This window comes from Myxine glutinosa, chromosome 9, assembly GCF_964187855.1.
Source record: "Myxine glutinosa chromosome 9, kmMyxGlut1.1, whole genome shotgun sequence".
Lineage (NCBI taxonomy): Eukaryota > Metazoa > Chordata > Myxini > Myxiniformes > Myxinidae > Myxine > Myxine glutinosa.
The window spans coordinates 133,734,903-133,753,429 of record NC_136269.1 but is presented as its reverse complement, the minus strand read 5'-3'; the positions used below and the strand labels follow the sequence as shown (position 1 = coordinate 133,753,429).

General features: G+C 43.3%; 1 protein-coding gene across 3 annotated transcripts in view; it reads left to right on the top strand.

Moving 5' to 3' along the window:
• The first annotated feature begins 3,038 nt into the window (after window positions 1-3,038).
• The window catches only part of LOC137434898 (mitogen-activated protein kinase kinase kinase 9), a 138,833-nt gene continuing 123,344 nt past the window's right edge, over window positions 3,039-18,527 (top strand). For 2 of the 3 annotated variants that reach the window (XM_068128109.2, XM_068128108.2), the window contains exon 1: window positions 3,153-4,072. In XM_068128109.2, the coding sequence (XP_067984210.2) occupies window positions 3,328-4,072 (745 nt within the window). In that variant the 5' untranslated portion in view covers window positions 3,153-3,327. Of the gene's footprint in view, window positions 4,073-18,527 lie in introns of all 3 variants that reach the window. The other variant, XM_068128107.2, reaches the window with a different exon arrangement.

The window sequence follows — 18,527 nt, the reverse complement described above, 5'->3', positions numbered from 1 at the left end:
ACCAAGAAAATGCTCAATACCAGGATCTGAAAAATGAGGTCAAGAGGTCTTGGAAATTGAAGAAAGCTGAAATTGTACCAGTGATAGTCGGAGCACGAGAGATGATCAAGAAAACCCTTACTGAGCACTTTAAAAGCATTCCGGGGAATATCACTGAAAACGAGCTACAAGTGGAGGCTGTCAGAGGTTCAGTGAGGATTCTAAAAAGAGCTCTTGGAACGAAGCTCTGATGATGAAGTTTCACAATCTGGTTCATGAATAATGATCCTTTACCAAAACAGGAGGTGGGGATTTTGAGTTCTGGGAGAACTTCTTCCCACCTCCTAAAACCTGCGCATGGAGATATAACAACCAAGGAGAGAAGCCTCTTGATTTTGAGGTCAAAGGTCATTTTGAGGTCAAATTTCTCAAATCGTCATTTTTCATCTGATTGCCATGAAAGTTGAACAGCATTTGCCTATTGAGTGACTGAATTTGGAATCAACTATTTTTGAGGTCAAAAGGTCAAAAGTCAACTGAAAGGTCAAACTTCAAACTCATCAATTTTTATCTGAAAAATTGTCAATTTTCATCCTATTAACTTGAGAATTAAACTGCAATATTACATAGTGCATCACTGAATTGGTAAACCAACTATTTTGAAGTCAAAAGGTCAAAGGTCAACTCAAGGTCAAACTTCTAAAATCAATTTTCATCCGATTTACCAGAGCTATGATTAAGATTGCAATTTTAATCTTGATGAAATGGACAATTTGATGTATCCATGGTCACCTTTTTTGTGTGTGTGGGGGGGGGGGGGGGGGGGGAGGGGGGGAGTGAATTTTTGCAAGTATCATGCTCTGCATGACATCTTCTTGTTACTTGCAAAATCGAAGATTTTTCAAGTATATTGGTTGGTCTTGTGCGTTATTCTGTCTGTCTGTCTGTTTGTTTGTCTGTCAGTCGTCTACAGGTCACAATTCTAAACCGATCGTCATGAAACTTCCCTAAGTTGTTGAGGTCGTCACAATTGAGAAGCCTATTGATTGAGGTCAAAAGTCATCTGGAGGTCAAATTTCTAAAATCGCCATTTTTCATCCGATTGCCTGGAAAATTGAACATCTTTTTATAATCTTATTATAATAGACTAATAGAGCAAACATATGTGGTTATGTATGCGACCAAAATGTATTCTTCTTCTTCAAATAAAATTATTAACACCCTATTAATTAACCCTCTTAATTACGTTTAGACGACTGAGATCCTCAGACCTTTGACGACCCTTTAAATCCCCCAAGACCCTTAATACCACGAAGATCCTAAAGACCCTGAAGACCCAAAACACCCCAAAGACCCAAAATACCATTGGAGGCCCTGCCCGAGGCTCAAAAAATACCCTGAAGATCCAAATGGCCCCAAAGACCAAAAACACCCCAAAGACCCAAAACACCCCAGAAGACCCAAAAACACCCGAAGACCCAAAACACCCCGAAGACCCAAAACACCCCGAAGACCCAAAACACCCCGTAGACCCAAAACACCCCGAAGACCCAAAACACCCCGAAGACCCAAAACACCCTGAAGACCACAAAGACCCTTGAATACCCCGAAGACCCAAAAGACCCTTAAAGGCTCAGAGGATGCCGAAGACCCAAAATACCCTTAAAGGCTCAGAGTATGCCGAAGACCAAAAATACCCCGAATACCCAAAAGACCCCAAATACCCAAAGGAACCAAAAGACCCTGAAGAACTAAAAGACACTGAAGAACCAAAAGACCCAGAAGACCCAAAACACCCTGAAGACCCCGAAAACCCAAAACACCCAAAATACCCCGAAGACCCAAATAGATCCTGAAGACCCAAAACACCCCGAAGACCCAGAAGACCCAAAACACCCCAAAGACACAAAACACCCTGAAGACATCAAAAGACCCAAAATAAGGGGTCATCAAGGGTCTTCAGTGTGTTTCAGACATCATAAGACCCAAAACACCGGAAGACCCAAAACACACGAAGACCCAAAACACCCGAAGACCCAAAACACCCTGAAGACCCTTAAAGACCATTAAATTCTCCAAATAACCAAATTTTGGGTGGATTTTGCAAGTATCATGCTCTGCATGACGTCTTTTTGTTACTTGCAAAAGCGAAGATTTTTCAAGCATATTGGTCGGTTGCGTGAGTTATTCTGTCTGTTTGTCTGTCAGTCATCTACAGGTCACAATTCTAAACCGATCGTCATGAAGCTTCGATAAGTTGTAGAGGCCGTCACAATTGAAAAGCCTATTGATTTTGAGGTCAAAGGTCATTTGGAGGTCAAATTTCCAAAATCACCATTTTTCATCCGATTGACTTGAAAATTGAACAGCATTTGTATATTGAGTCAGTAATTTGGTAAGCATACTGTTTTTGAGGTCAAAGGTCAACTCAAGGTCAAACATCTAAAATCATCAATTTTCATCCAATTGACCTGAGCTATGATTAAGATTGGCAATTTTAATCTTGATGAAATGGACAATTTGATGTATCCATGGCAATTTGATGTATCCATTTGATGCATCTTTTGGGGTGGGGGTGGATTTTGCAAGTGTCGTGCTCTGCATGACGTCATTCTTGTTTTATTATTTTGTAGTTCACGGACCAACACGTGTACAATCCACCAAATGTCCCAGCTGCCGAAACTGCTTTGGGTGAATGAATTGCTCTTTCCGACGACTTGTTACTCCAACAGTAAAAGGTTACGACAACCGGTTGATCCTGGGAAGACACTAAATCAGCCGAACATTCAAGCTCTTCATTTGCTTCAAGGAGATCATGGGCATCAAATGTTTTAGAGTTCGATGAAGCAGTTTCTAATTGGGTGGATGACCCATCATGGAGTACCTTGCCTGGGACACGATAAAGATCGGCCGAAAAATACAAGGTAAAATGTAAATTAAAGGATCATCTTCGTGATTGGCTGGAACTGTCTACACAAGAGTCGATTGAGGAATTTGACCAGAAGAAGAAGAAGAAGAAGAAGCCGTGGTATCACTCGGGGTGACGTCTCGCGATGTCTGTTGACGGGCGCGATTACAGATCCGGCAGATGGCACCACTTGGCTCCGCTTTTACCGATCGATGCTCATTCCCGCGATGTCTTCGTGACGTACGGGACTTGAGCCCCACCCGCTACGTCACGTCTGCCTGCGCGAGCTTCCTGAGGCGACCCGCGAGTTACGATGCCATTGGCGGGACTCCGCGGTCCCCTCGGCGCCGATCCTCCGTTCCCGTAACGTCTAACGATGTCCGGCGCGCCGGCCGGTCCGGAGAGGTGATCGCAGCCGGACGCCGGATCCCCGGTGGCCGATGGAACCGCTGAGGGGAATTTTCAAGAGCTGGAGCCTGCGGGACACCCGGCGGAATGGCGACGTCGCCCCGTACGGACGTCCCAACCCCGTGTGGACGGCCGTGCACAGCTACGACGCGAGCTCCGAGGACGAGCTGACCCTCCGGCCCGGAGATCGGGTCGAGGTGCTCTCGCACGACGCCAAGGTGTCGGGCGACGAAGGTTGGTGGAAGGGCAAGGTGCACAACAAGGTGGGCATCTTCCCGAGCAACTACGTGGCGAACATCAGGGCGATCAACGGCGCCTACTCGAAGCTCCCGAGCGCACGACCCGGAGCCACCTTGGTCTCTCCCGCCCACATCCACTTCCATGATTTGCGCCTGCAGGAGATCATCGGCGCCGGGGGCTTCGGCAAGGTGTACCGGGGCTCGTGGAACGACCTGGAGGTGGCGGTCAAGGCGGCGCGACACAACGCGGACGAGGACATCGGGGCCACCCTGGACAGCGTCCGCCAGGAAGCGAAGCTCTTCTCCATGTTGAGACACACGAACATCATCGACCTCCTGGCCGTGTGCTTGGAGCCGCCCAACCCGTGCCTCATCATGGAGTACGCCCTCGGGGGTCCTCTCAACCGGGTGCTCGTGGGTCGCCGGATCCCGCCGGACATCCTGCTCGACTGGGCCGTGCAGATCGGCCGAGGGATGTTGTACCTGCACGAGAAAGCCCCGGTGGCCATAATCCATCGGGATCTCAAGTCCAGTAACGGTGAGCGCGCCGTGTTCGTACCTTGTTACTGTTAAAACGCACCTGATGATGCCCGTCGGGTCGAAACGCATCTGAAGCTTCTTTGATTTCATGCCGTTTGACCTGGAAAACCAAAAAGGATTCGTCAACTCTATGTATTCTTACCACCATGTTGTCCATGAAACATTTGCGAATTTCAGGAATCGTGCTATAGGACACCTTTGTACAAGTTTTTATATATTTATATATATATATATATATTTATATATGCTTTTATATTTATATAAATAAATAAATACAAAACGTCATTCATTAAAAAAGGCTTTGGCACCATCGAGCGATTTCGGCACGATCGAGTTATATATATATATATATATATATATATATATATATATATATATATATATATATATATATATATATATATTTGTATACAAGGTCGAGGCTCGTGAAAGAGCGAACATTAATCACACAAAAAGTCAAACCGACACATAAAACACCAAAAATAAGGGGAACGGTTGACAAGATGGGGAGAGAGGGGGAAGGACACAAACACAACATTTGAGAGCAGGGACATCGAGAGAGATGTGGGAGGGGGAGGGCTTGGGGGGAGGTTGGAGAGGTATAAAACATATGGACACTGCTTGGACTTCCAAGAAAGAAGTTGGAATTTCCCAAAAATTGTATCTGGGGTGAATTAGCAGAGGTAGAAAAGATCAAGGTTTTGGATGGGAGAAGATAAGAGATGGTGGTGAACAGCTGTTTTAAAGACCTGGAGGGAGGAGTGGGATTGAAGGGAGTGGGGGAGTTTGTTCCAGAGGCGGGAGAAAAGAGGAATGGAGTGAAGGTGAGCAGAGAGTCTAGATTTTGGCAGTTTAACCATAAGAGGATTGCTGGCAGATCTTGTGTGACCTGTAGGAATATTTGGGGGACAGAGCACAGAGAGAGCTGGGGGAGCAAGGCCGGAGAGGAGTCGGTAGAAGACAGAAAGACCACCTACCTGCCTGCGGTGAGTGAGTGAAAGGCCCTCAGAGATAGCTTCATCGCAGGAGATTCCAATGATTCTGAAAGCTGTGGTTTCAACAGCGTGAAGTCGAGCTAGGTGTGAGGCAGGAGCACCGGCCCAAAGGGGAGAGCAGTATTCCATTGAGCTGCGGATGAAAGCCTTGTATGTGGTGAGGAGCTCAGGTGTGCCAAGGAAGGACTTCGCACGACGGAGGATGCCCAGTCGGCGACTGGCTTTGAAGGCCAGCTTGGAAATGTGGTTTTCCCAAGAAAGATCATGGCAGATAGTGAGACCCAAAAGCTTGAGCGACAGAACTTCTTGGAGAGGATTGTTGAGAAAGTAGATGGGAGGGCTTTCCAGTCGGTCCTTTCGGAGAGACATTGTGAGAGTGTGAGATTTGTCAGGACTGAAAGACATGTTCCACTTGTTTGACCAGTTTGTGATTTTGTCCAGGTCTGCAGAGAGTGAGGAGGCTGCAGACTGCCGATCTGAGGGATGAGGAATGGAGCGGAAGATAGTGGAGTTATATCGAGCGAACTCCAAAAAAACGAACTTTCTTTTTTTTTCATAATTTTTTTTTTGGCCACAAACACTCCCAGGCACTCACTGATGAACCTCTGAAAGTTTGACGAAGATCCGTTCCACCATCTCTTCGAAAAATGGCGACACACAGACAGACAGACATCTCTCTTATACAGTAGACGAGCTGAATGCACCCGGCGTTGCCCGGCTTCTTTTTGAATGAATTTAATCTTCTGTACATCGGTCTGACGCAAGCCCAGTATCAGTTAGTGCTCAACGATCCTTGTTCTTTCTTCTGTCGGGCCCCGCGAGAGAGAATTTTGAAAGCATGTGTTGCAATCGGTCAGATATTCCTATTAAGTGCATAAATTGTACTTCAAGAGAATTTTGAAAGAAGAAGAAGATTTATTGCGAAATGGGCCCAGCCCGGCCGAGGCGGCCTCGACCGGCCTCGCCACCTAGCCTAAAACCTTCCCGGGGCCCGTCCGGACATTTTTTGTTTCAGACGTTTCCTCCTATATTTCACCGTTCAGGAGATTAGCGCGTGCAGACAAACAAACAAACAAACAAACAAAAACTTTCTTACATATATATATATCGAAGATATATATATATATGTATATATATATTAATTTATTTATATATATATATATATATATGTATATATATGTATATATATATATATATTTGTAATCGGAATAAATTAAATAAGTTACTGATGTAGCTTCAGGATCATCTTTCTCGTTTAACTTGAAGAAGTGTGAAAATAAAAGATCGTCCTGAAGATCCGTAATTTATTAAATCCATAATTATTATTATTATTTTTTTTAGTTATTTAAAATAAAAAATAAAAATCCCGGTGTGTACCCCGGTTTAGAATAGGTGCACCGTATCCCTGCGCATCGTAAGAGGCGACCAAGGGTTGGCGTCAGGAAGGGCATCCGGCCATAAAAACATTGCCTCAAACAGGGAACCATGATTGTCATGGGGCCCGCAAGGCTAACCCCCGCTCTAGCGGGGAAAAATGGCCTCAAAACGATCATTCAGTTATTTTAATAAAAAAAATCCATAATTTATTAAATTTCTTATTATTATATATTTTATGCAAATGATGCACCCTGCTCGTATTGTGGAGTTTCTGCTATTTTTCACAGGTATTTTTTATTTCAAAGTAGTAATGAGATAAAATAATTAAGAAGGGATCATGAGGTTCTCCAAAATCACGCATCTTCAGTCGATGTCGAGCCAAGAACATTGCTGCACATGAAAAGCCATAATTTTGTGTGCTTCATGCACTGATTGGAACGAGCACAGTTTGTCATTGTGGTTGTATATGTTGTAAATAAAAAAAAGTAGGTCGTCACCATTATGATGAGGTTAACTCTGCTCAATAAAGCCAAAACTTATCTCTAAAACTTTGGAAATGCACAACAGAAAGGTGCTAGGGACCGCACGTTTTGCTTGCGGCTGTGTCTTCGGGACACCCGTGACGTCAAATAACCTTTTGCAAATTGTTTGATCGCAAATAATCCGGTGGTGACTGATTTGGCAAATTCAAGGCCAGGTTTGTACGTAACCTCAGAATCTCCACAACTCCAAAAAAACTGAGATGCGTTCAGTCTGGCATTCAATCCATGGTCTAAAAGGGCAAACGTTGTTGTTGTTGCTGATTTTGCATTAGAAGTTTCGTTTCCCTCTCGGTTGACGAAGGAGCTGTTTTTGTTTTCTGTTCTGATGCAATAGATTCTGTTGTGCTTTGCCTTGCAAATATTCCTTTGTACTTCGTTACGTTTCGAACAAGAATAGACCTCGGGGCTGATACCGACCTAGATAAATTTGCATGCTCATCACACTTGTATATTGACGGTGTGGCTCGAAGTTTTATTGCCATTGTTGCACTAATTTGCCCAGGTCTTCATGTACTTATGCTTAAATTTTAATATCCTAATGTTCTTTATTTAAAGGAAAGTGCAAAAGATCCTCCACGAGCTTTAAACCAATAATACCACTCTTAAAGGTCAAGCTTCCATGACCCGAGTATTTTGCGAACCGGCTGACGAGACTTGACATTCAACGGAAGGTGGAAGGGTTTTTAATTTGTTGAATGTGCCGTTGATAACTTTTGTAGTATGTACTCTTCAGTAAAAGACACCATGTGATCTTTAACTTGACCAATGAATGCTGAATATTGACTTGTAATGCCGGATTATTTTGATCAAATTTTCAGCAATGCTTCTTTTGCAAGGCCTCTACTGGTGGCATCATCTCATTTTTGATGGCATCATCATGGCATCATCTCATTTTTATGGCCATCCTCAATTTCACAGCCGGTGAAGCAAATACAACCAGAGAGTTCATTGAATACCTTACCCCGCGTAGTCTTGAAAGGACATGGGAAGGGTCTTTTCAACTCTTGCTTTGTGTTTCCGAGAATGATCTATATTACCTTTGGTTGTGAACCTTGAACAGGCATGATGGCAACCATACGAAGCCGATGGGTCAAACGAAACAGTCCAGAACCTTCTGCCAACTCTTCTTGGAGAAACTGACGATTTTGCAATTATTTGAGGACGAAAAACAAGATTCTCTTAAATAATCAGATCTTTTGGACGAAGTTATCTCTGTCGTTGCGTCGCCAGGTGCCACCAGTTTTCTTTTCTGAATCTTGCCGTCACTTTGTCCTCAGGGCGTGGCAAAATTGGTTGAGACGGCGTAAAATTTTGCACAAGTACTGGTAAACTGAGAGTTTTTGGAAGTACAAACAGGGTGATTTGTGTTCCGCGGTTTTCAAATACTGTCGGACCCCGCTATTTGTGGTTCCGCTATTCATGGGTTCCGCATATTTGCGGGTGATAAAATGTGACCTGTTTCTCTATTCGTGGAAAAGTGTCCCACAAATTCGTGGTTTTTTTCTATTTGCGGCCATGTTCTGCGAAATCGCGTTTTTCTTTGTTTTGTTTTTTCCTATTCGTGGCTGTGTTCTGCGAATTCGCAGTTTTTCAGGGGCGCAAAAAAAAAATTTTCACTAGCCGTTCGCTTTATTGTACTTATAAAACCTTCGTTGATTATCGTCGCCATTTGCGGGACTTTCATCGACCTTCGCGGATTATCGTCGACATTCGTGGATTTTGCCTCTCTATTTGCGGTTTGGTCCTCTCTATTCACGGATTTTCATGACTAGGGAAACCTATCCCCCTTTCTCCATTGAAACAATGCCCCGCTATTTGCGGGTTTTTCTATTCGCGGATTTTCCAGGAACATATCCCCTGCGAATAGCAGGGTCCGAGGGTATAAAATAGAATTTAAATAAAGTACTTTTTGAGAGTTGTAGGGAAAAAAAAGGATTGAATCAGAAGTTTACCGCCATTGATGGACCCTCTTTTACACCCCCTTATGTAACACGTTACATTAGTTCGTCATGCCTGTTGTTTGTGTCATTTATAACATCCTTCAAAACAGTAAATTTCCTGTTCGGAATGATTTTCATTTTATTTGGCTGCCAGGCAGACAGACAGACTGAAACATTTGGTGTACGAATGGGCATGCCCGCTTGGGACGAGACTCTATATAATTTGTCAAATTTAGAGCCAAAGTACTGCTAAACTGCAGGTTCATGTTCCAATTCGTGCTCAAATAGAAAATGCAATTGAAACTAGAATGGCACTCGGAACAGCTTGCATATTGTATGCCACACTGATAGGCCAGATCTGCAACCAGACCTGAACCAAAATATAATCGGCTTGTTGTCACCGAACCAACTCATCCACTACGTTTTGTCATAATACGGCCCCATCTCTCAATGGTGAAGAATCACTTTTATAACTCCTCGTATCTGGATCCAGATCTTCACCAAAGTCTAACCAATTGGTCCTTGTCACACGGGTGGGTAACCTGTCCACCAAACTTTGTCTGATTCCGTCAACAAATTTTTGTGATGTCCTGCTCACAGAAAAACAGACAGGGGAGAAAACACAACCTCTGTCCATCTTCATTGGCAGAGGTAACGAAGTAGTTCCTCAATCATTAACTGACATCTGTCAGACAAACAGAGTGAACCAATTGCTTAACCCAGCTTTGTGCTACGTGCGTGGGGTAACGACATCAAGGGATTCTACTATGAGTAGGACTATTACAGTGGCACTTATTTATCGCACCTTCTTTCACGGTCAGCCATGGGGGGAGTTTGTAGCCAAATATTTTCATGAACTGGCTGTTCAGGCTTGACGTTTCACCAAAGGTGTCAGGAAATTGGAAGTTCGCCAGGATGCCGGCATTGACTCACCTATTCTTTGCGAGGGACGCCGTTCGATCTTCTACGTCCACCAAACAATGTAAGCAGACAGGACACCGAGCTTAACGTCCATCCGCGGGACATCCAAAGTCAAGATGGGCATGGAATAACCTTGAAATCTCAAAGGGGATTTTGATTATCTGCTGAAGGGTACCTGCTGAACACCCTACAATACCTTGACAGTGGGGTTGTCGTGCTGCATCGTGGAGAACCACAAATTTGTTTCCCTTAACCACCCATTATATAACCGCTAGCCTTGTAAATAGGAATGTCTGTGCAAAACCTTTTGGGGATCCGTCCCAAATGCTATTCATATACAGTATTTTCAAATAAACTGTTCACTGGAGGAGTTTACACAACAGGTATTCGTCGGTCTCAAACGAGCTTTGAGAAAATTTATTTTTCAAAACCTTTACTCCTTGTTGTAATTTATTGTGTACCATAAAAAGAAAACGATTATTACCTGCAATGGAGTGGCCATTAGAAGGGGTGGTTTATTGCACTTGCTACTCTTGGCCAGGTGAGTCTGTGTTGTAATTTGCTTTGCGCACCTATTTTATTGCTTGCATTGTTGAAGCTGTGCTATTTTTATACCACGTGATTCGGTCGTGTTTTGTGTAGTTGTTGGCTTGTTTTCGAGGTTGGCATTCACGCTCTCCCCTCCATGCCTCTTTTCTTCTTTTTCAACCCAATCCTCTGTCTTCATTGAATCCTTCTAAGCCGCACCTTATTATCCTCTTATGGCCTCGGAAATGGGTGCCGGAATATCGCTTATGGCCATGATAAACTTCAAACCTACAGTAATTGGGATTTATATGATTGAGCCCTGCGGTGTGCGTCTGTATTATGGTGCTTGGCCTTGTGCCTTGTGCCATACTATACAACTACTCCCTCCTCTCTTGCCACCTTTCCCTCTGCTACTACTGCCATGCCACTTTTGTCTATCAACTACTAATTCCTTTATTCCTCTGCCACCACCACCCTGCCCATTTTCTTCCTCTGCCACCACCACCCTGCCCATTTTCTTCCTCTGCAACCACACACCCTGCCAATGTTATCCTTCCCTTCCCATGCCTCCCTTTGTCCTCCATTTTATTGTACGTAACCCTCCTGCCTTCACCACCCTTTTCCCTGCCTTCTGTCACTTTTCTGTCTTTCCCCCTCTCCACTCCTCAGCTTTGCCCTTCACCCCTCCTCTTGTACCTGCACTCCCACTCTAGCACACATTTCTTCTCAAATTAGTGTGGGCCGCAAACATCAGAGTACTCCATTCTAACATTACAGATGTCTCTTTTTCCAAGATTGCTCTCACCTCTCCCAGATCTTCCTTTCACAGGGCATTCCGAATCCTATTTATCCTGTCCTGGTTATTCTGTCTTTCACTTCAATCTTCATCAGAAACTCTGTCCGCCACATGGTGTGCTTACTTCTACCCCCGCATACCCTTCTGAAAACCTTTTTGCTCTTCATACATCTTTAAAACCACTTGCTTTTTCTCCGTGTGGTGTATACCACTATCTCCACCTGCCAATCTTTGATAACGACTCCCTCTACTCCTTGCTTTTTCCAACATGGACCTGACAGTAACCACCTACCTGAAATCATTTTTTTCAGATTGGATGACGTTATTACTACTACCTATGTCAATTGTCCAGACATCAGAATGCAACACAAGTTCATTGAAAGGCCTTCTCTGAGACATCAGGCCTGACGCATTCAGTGAATTATCTCTCTTGTATCTTCATTGTTAATTATCTCATTGATGTTCATCTTCTCCAAGGGATCTGGTAATTACCAACTCTTCTCGAATCCTCTCCTGCACCTCTTCAGCCCCATTCGGCTCCTTTGATCATGTCATTGATATTACAACCTCATTGGTTGTAATCGGAGAGCTGATTAAGCACCGTACAGTTTGGCAATTCACATAAGGGAGGTTCTGATACACCGTACTCTTCATTTCTCTTCATTTCAAGGTTCACTCTTGTACCCCTTAGTGGAAAGCAGTGCTCAATGGCTTCAATTTCCTATTGTACTGTATCATCTCCTCCACATCTTGTATTGATAATGTTTTCCAAGAAATACTTGTTCACTTGAATGTATCTGTAGGTTCGTTCATATTCTGCTGCCAGTTGACCTGCCCATCTTCTCAGCCTTGATTATACATAGGCCTCTGATGTTGCAGTTGCTTCTAAGCGGCTCGCTTTTATAACTTTGAAGACAACCGCGGCTTATTGAAATCTTCGGTCGCTCTTCGAAGCCAACAATAAATATATCTATCGTTCTTGGGCAGATCAGAATACAATGGCTGGCTTATCTAAAAGCTGAGATATCTCTCACCTGTCTCCCTTTTCCAAGGCCTTTTGGCTTCTGGTTAAGTCGATCTCCGGTGTTTGCTTTCCCTCCATATCATCGCTACACAGATGTACCTGCACATCAGCCTCTGCACATGGCAAGGTGGAATATATGAACTTTATATTTGCTTCCAAAGTTAGAGTCCAAACTAACCCGGCACTCTTCATCCTCTTTGCCATCCGTTACCCACTGCCCCTTGGACACTGAGATTTCCGCATAAGAAGGCCAAGAAGTTTCTTCTGTCAGACTTGTTTTTATATCTCCTCTGCTACAGGACCCGATATCAGTATCCTGCTCTCCTGAACTGGCATCTCTGTCCTCATCCCCAAAATGGGTTGATTGACACTTGCCTACTTTGGACCAGTCATCCTGCTTCCCTTAACAAAAAAAAACCATGGGAATAATTAATCACTGCAGACATCATCATTCCTTTTTGTCCCCCGTCACACCGCGGAGCGAAAGGGGGACTATGGCTTTCCCCTCCGTCCGTGTGTGCGTGCGTGTGTGCGTGCAGACGTGCGTGCGTACGTGCATGCGTGCGTAAGCGAAGGACCGCATTCGAATTTGGTGTGTGGGTGCAACCCATGTCAAAATCCAAGATGGCCGCCGCCATGTATGTCTGATGCCATGTATGTCTGAACCTTGTGAGCGGAATATCTTGAAAAATAAGCGAAGTACCAACTTCTAATCGGGTGTGTGGGTGTATCTAGGCATAAGGAAGAACGCTATTGAAAATTGGGTCGCCACGTCAAAATCCAAGATGGCCGCCGCCATGTATGTCTGAACCTTGTGAGCGGAATATCTTGAAAAATAAGCGAAGTACCAACTTCTAATCTGGTGTGTGGGTGTATCTAGGCATAAGGAAGAACGCTATTGAAAATTGGGTCGCCACGTCAAAATCCAAGATGGCCGCCACCATGTATGTCTGAACCTTGTGAGCGAAATATCATATCATAACATGTTTTCTGCGTCTTCCACTTTGTCAACTCACATCACTTCCCCGACAGGGGACCTAGGCGTAACGCTCGTCTCCAATGGTTAAATCATCAGTTTGGTTTCTACCTTGGCCACTCAACTCCGAACATGCTCCTTCTTCTTTATTATCAATTGATGGCATCTATGAATCAGAATCCAAACTTGAAGGTATTCCATGCTTGGGTGCAGGTATTTCCGTGCTTGAAGAAGAAGAACCGGGAATGCAAGCCTAACTCGGTGGTTACAACTAACATTTCTTATTGTATGACAGCAGGGAACCCTTATGAAGGACACAGAAGGAGCACACAAAATTATGTATAGTAATACTTCCCAAAGCAATGGAAAACTAGAATGACACTGAGAAGAGCGCATACTTCCTCCAGGCTGAACAGTTTACCTTTTGTATCCACTGATCGATCGGTTCCGGATTCTGACCTGAACCAAAATCAGATCGACTTGTTCTTGTCACCGAACTAACTCATCCACCAAGTTTAATCCGAATCCGTCCATAACTCTGAGATATTGTGCTATATCACTTAGAAAATCAAAAATTTCTCGTATCTGGATCCTTATTCAAATCTTCACCAAAGTCTAATCGATTCGTCATTGTTACACACGCAATCTGTCCACCAAGTTTTGTCTGAATCCATCCACAACTTTTTGAGATATCCTGCTGATAGATAGATAGATAGATAGACAGACAGACAAACATACAGACAGGGGTGAAAACATAACCTCCGTCCACCTTTGCTGGTGGGGGTAAAAATATAAGGCAGCACACAAACAACAACTACATGTTTTAAAATATCCATTCTTACCTCTGCCACCGAAGTTGGACGGAGGATCTGTTTTCACCCTTGTCTGTGTGGCTGTCTGTTTGTCTGTCTTTAAACAGGATATCTCAAAAAGGTGTGGACGGATTCCGACGAAATTTGGTGGAGAGGACAAGAACGAATGATTACATTTTGGTGAAGATCCGAATGTGGGGGGTTTTTTTTTTTTTTTTTTTTTAATACGGCGTAGCCCATAGGGTCAAAGCCGTCTAGAACAGTGTTTGTCCGTCGGTATGTATGTACAGTCATGTGAAAAAGTAAGTGCACCCCATGTAAAGTTTTGACTTTTTCAACATATTTCAACATACAGCTATTTGATCTTCATTTCAACAATATTGATAGATAAAGGTGATATAATATAACAAATATCATGAAACATTTACATTTTGTAGTCCATTGTATAATTTAAATGAACATAAATGCAAATTTCACATGTGGAAAAAGTAAGTACACCTCATGAAATGTTTTTTAAAATCTTTTTAACATATGTAGACATATCAATATTTGATCTTCATTTAAACAGTATCTATAGATAAAGGTGATCTATTTGAACAAAAAACAATGAAAAATTGACTTTGCAATAATTTATTGAACAATTTTTTTTTGCACTGCATGCACAATTGCATGCACAGCTCGTTTCAAATCCCCCCACAACATCTCGATGGGATTTGGATCCGGGCTTTGACTTGGCCATTCCAGAACCCTCCATTTCTTTCTTTTCAGCCATTCCTTGGTGGATTTACAGCTATGTTTCGGGTCATTGTCATGTTGCAAGGTCTACCTTCGGTTGAGCTTCAACTTTCTGACAGATGGCCTCACATTATCCTCAAGCACCCTCTGGTACAATGAAGAATTCATAGTGGATTATATGATGGTGAGCTGCCCAGGCCTTGATGCAGCAAAGCTGCCCCAAACCATAATATTTCCACCACCATGCTTTACAGTTGGTATCAGGTTCTTGTGGTCAAATGCTGTCTTTGGTTTTTGCCAAACATGTCTTCTAGTACTGTGGCCAAATAGCTCTACCTTTGACTCATCTGTCCAGAGCACATTGTTCCAGAAGTCAAATGACTCAACTCTCTGCCGCTCCATTCCTCACCCCTCAGATCGGCAGTCTGCAGCCTCCTCACTCTCTGCAGACCTGGACAAAATCACAGACTGGTCAAACAAGTGGAACATGTCTTTCAATCCTGACAAATCTCACACTCTCACAATGTCTCTCCGAAAGGACTGACTGGAAAACCCTCCCATCTACTTTCTCAACAATCCTCTCCAAGAAGTTCTGTCGCTCAAGCTTTTGGGTCTCACTATCTGCCATGATCTTTCTTGGGAAAACCACATTTCCAAGCTGGCCTCCAAAGCCAGTCACCGACTGGGCATCCTCCGTCGTGCGAAGTCCTTCCTTGGCACACCTGAGCTCCTCACCACATACAAGGCTTTCATCCACAGCTCAATGGAATACTGTTCCCCCCTCTGGGCTGGTGATCCTGCCTCACACCTAGCTCGGCTTCACGCTGTTGAGGCCAAAGCTTTCAGAATCATTGGAATCTCCTGTGATGAAGTTAACTCCGAGGGCCTTTCACTCACTCACCGCAGGCAGATTGGTGGTATTTCTGTCTCTACCGTCTCCTCTCCGGCGTTGCTCCCCCAGCTCTCTCTGTGCTCTGTCCCCCCCAATATTCCTTCAGGTCGCACAAGATCTTCCTGCAACCCTCTTATGGTTAAACTGCCAAAATCTAAGCCCTCTGCTCACCTTCACTCTTTCATTCCTCTTTTCTCCCGCCTCTGGAACAAACTCCCCCACGCCCTTCAATCCCACTCCTCCCTCCAGGTCTTTAAAACAGCTGTTCACCCCCATTTCTTATCTTCCCCCATACAAAACCTTGATCTTTTCTACCCCCGCGAATTCACCCCAGAGTCCTTGCAGTGTTCATATGTTTTATACCTCTCCCACCTCCCCCCAAGTCCTCCCGATGTCCCTGCTCTCAAATATTGTGTTTGTGTCCTTCCCCCTCTCTGCCCATCTTGTCCGCCGCTCCCCTTGTTTTTTGTGTTTTGTGTGTCGGTTTGACTTTTTGTGTGATTAACGTTAGCTCTTTCACGAGCCTCGATGTTGTATGAACAAAAAAAAAGAAAAAAAAAAAGTGCTGGTCTATGCCTTGGTGTTCATTGGCAAACTTTAGTCTTGCCCTGATGTTCTTTCTGGACAGCAAAGTTTTGCCCCTGGCACAACTCTAATGTAGATCAAATTGGTGCAGCCTCTTTCTGATGGTAGACTCGTGCACTTTGACATCAACAGTGGCAAGAGCTACCTGGCTGTCCCTTGATGACATTCTGGGGTTCTTCGAGACTTCTTTCAGCATCTTGCGGTCTGCTCTCGGGCTGAACTTGCTGGAGTGGCCTGGCCTGAACAAGTTGGCAGTTGCTTGGAATCTTCTCCACTTGTAGATGATCTTCCAGACAGTCGAATGATTAATTTCAAATTGTTTGGAGATCTTTTTAAATCCCTTTCCAGACTCGTAGGCATCTATAACTTTCTTTCTGAAGGCCTCAGAGAGCTCTTTTGATCTGGGCATGGTGGCGCCGCACACTTCAACAACAAAGAGCAAACCATACTAAATGTGTGAGGTTGAAATAAGACAGGTTCCTCCAAGATCCTCTCTGACGATGTTCTAATCATTTGCACCTGAGCTGGTGCACCTGATTCTAATTTTAGGTATTTGAAGTAGTGATAAATGTAGGGGTGTACTTACTTTTTCCACATGCGAAATTTGCATTTATGTTTATTTAAATTATACAATGGACTACAAAATGTAAATGTTTCATGATATTTGTTACATTATATCACCTTTATCTATCAATATTGTTGAAATGAAGATCAAATAGCTGTATGTTGAAATATGTTGAAAAAGTCAAAACTTTACATGGGGTGTACTTACTTTTTCACGTGACTGTATATGTCTGAACCTTGTGAGTGAAATATCTTGAAAAATAAACGAACTACTAACTTCTAATCTGGTCTGTGGGTGTATCTACGCATAAGGGAGAACGCTATTGAAAATTGGGTCGCCACGTCAAAATCCAAGATGGCCGCCTTGCGTCTCCCACTTTGTCAACTCGCATCACTTCACCGACGGGGGACCTACGCGTAATGCTTGTTTTATTTAATTTTATTCACCACATCAGTAAAATGATGGGCACACACGTCAAGTGCTCACCCAAAAGCGTGCATTTCTTGCTTGCTGCTTCTCAACTGCTTCATCGCTCAAATGTAGCATTATGGGTCCAATTTATTGTTGCTATTCATGAATGACCCCTCTTTGTTTTTACTTAGTAATTCTCCTAAACAATTTGCAGATGACTCAACATTATATCAAACAGTTTGCCATCTTAGTGGAAATAGCTGCTGCACCTGTCCCTTTAGTTACCTGCCCCTTCCCAGCTCCAGCAGGTCATATGAGTAAATTCCATTCAGCCTTATCCGCTCTTCAGGATTCTGACTCACCTGCATTCCTTTGTCCCGTTGTTTCCCAACCGAAATGTTTCCTCCCTACGTCTGTCCAATCACTGTTTCAAGGTTGGTTCATGATATCCTTCTTTTTTTTTTAATTCCCACTACTAATCTTCTTCCATTCACAGCACCTTCTTTTATTACAGGTCATGTTTGTTTATCTGGTGAATGTCTGCTTCTTCCCTTCCGCCTCTTGTGTGTTTAAAAACCTTGTGATCTTCCTTTGTTTTGGTCTCCCACGAGCCTCGGTTTGGTTTAAAAAAAAAATCACTTTCCTTTATTCATTAACATTTTTCTTGTTATGCCTTTTCACTCTGTTTCCTTTCATTAAAGCTGAAAGTAGAATGGTAATGGGTTTAGTCCTCCCGTGTGCCCTGTCTTATCTCGATGTTGATCTAATATATCACTGGCAGACTGACTGACTATGATATTAATGTTCGGTACCTTCGGGTGTCGTAGAAAGCTGAAATTTGGTGTGCCGATGGAAATCGAAGCTGATACATCGGGAAAAAAATCACAGAACCGTCGGAAAGCATCAGTAAATGAAGATTTACGTGAAAAACCGGAGGTAAACACATACAGTAGGTAAAAAGAAAACAGAAAAACCCTCAATCAATATGTTGTATTTGAAAATTGTAATTTCTACAACTGTAAACAGTTAAATAAAACCCTCAATGAACATTTATGTAAAAACCGTAAACACGTCTAATAGTAAGGGCATTTTATGAGATATTTCACAAATCTGTTAACTAAATTGTTACCAAAAAATTTCTTCACCAATATGTTTGTAAAGGTGTGTAATAACATGTGTTAAAATGTTGAAGTTCAACTCCCGTGGGAAACCCAGAAAAAAAGCTGTTGAATTCGGGTACCGAAAAATTATTTTCGAGAATTTTATTTTTTTTAATCGGCCCTTAAGTAACTTATGAGGGGTCAAATAAGGGTTTTTCATGATTCTGAGTTGATTGTTAACATTTATATTTTCA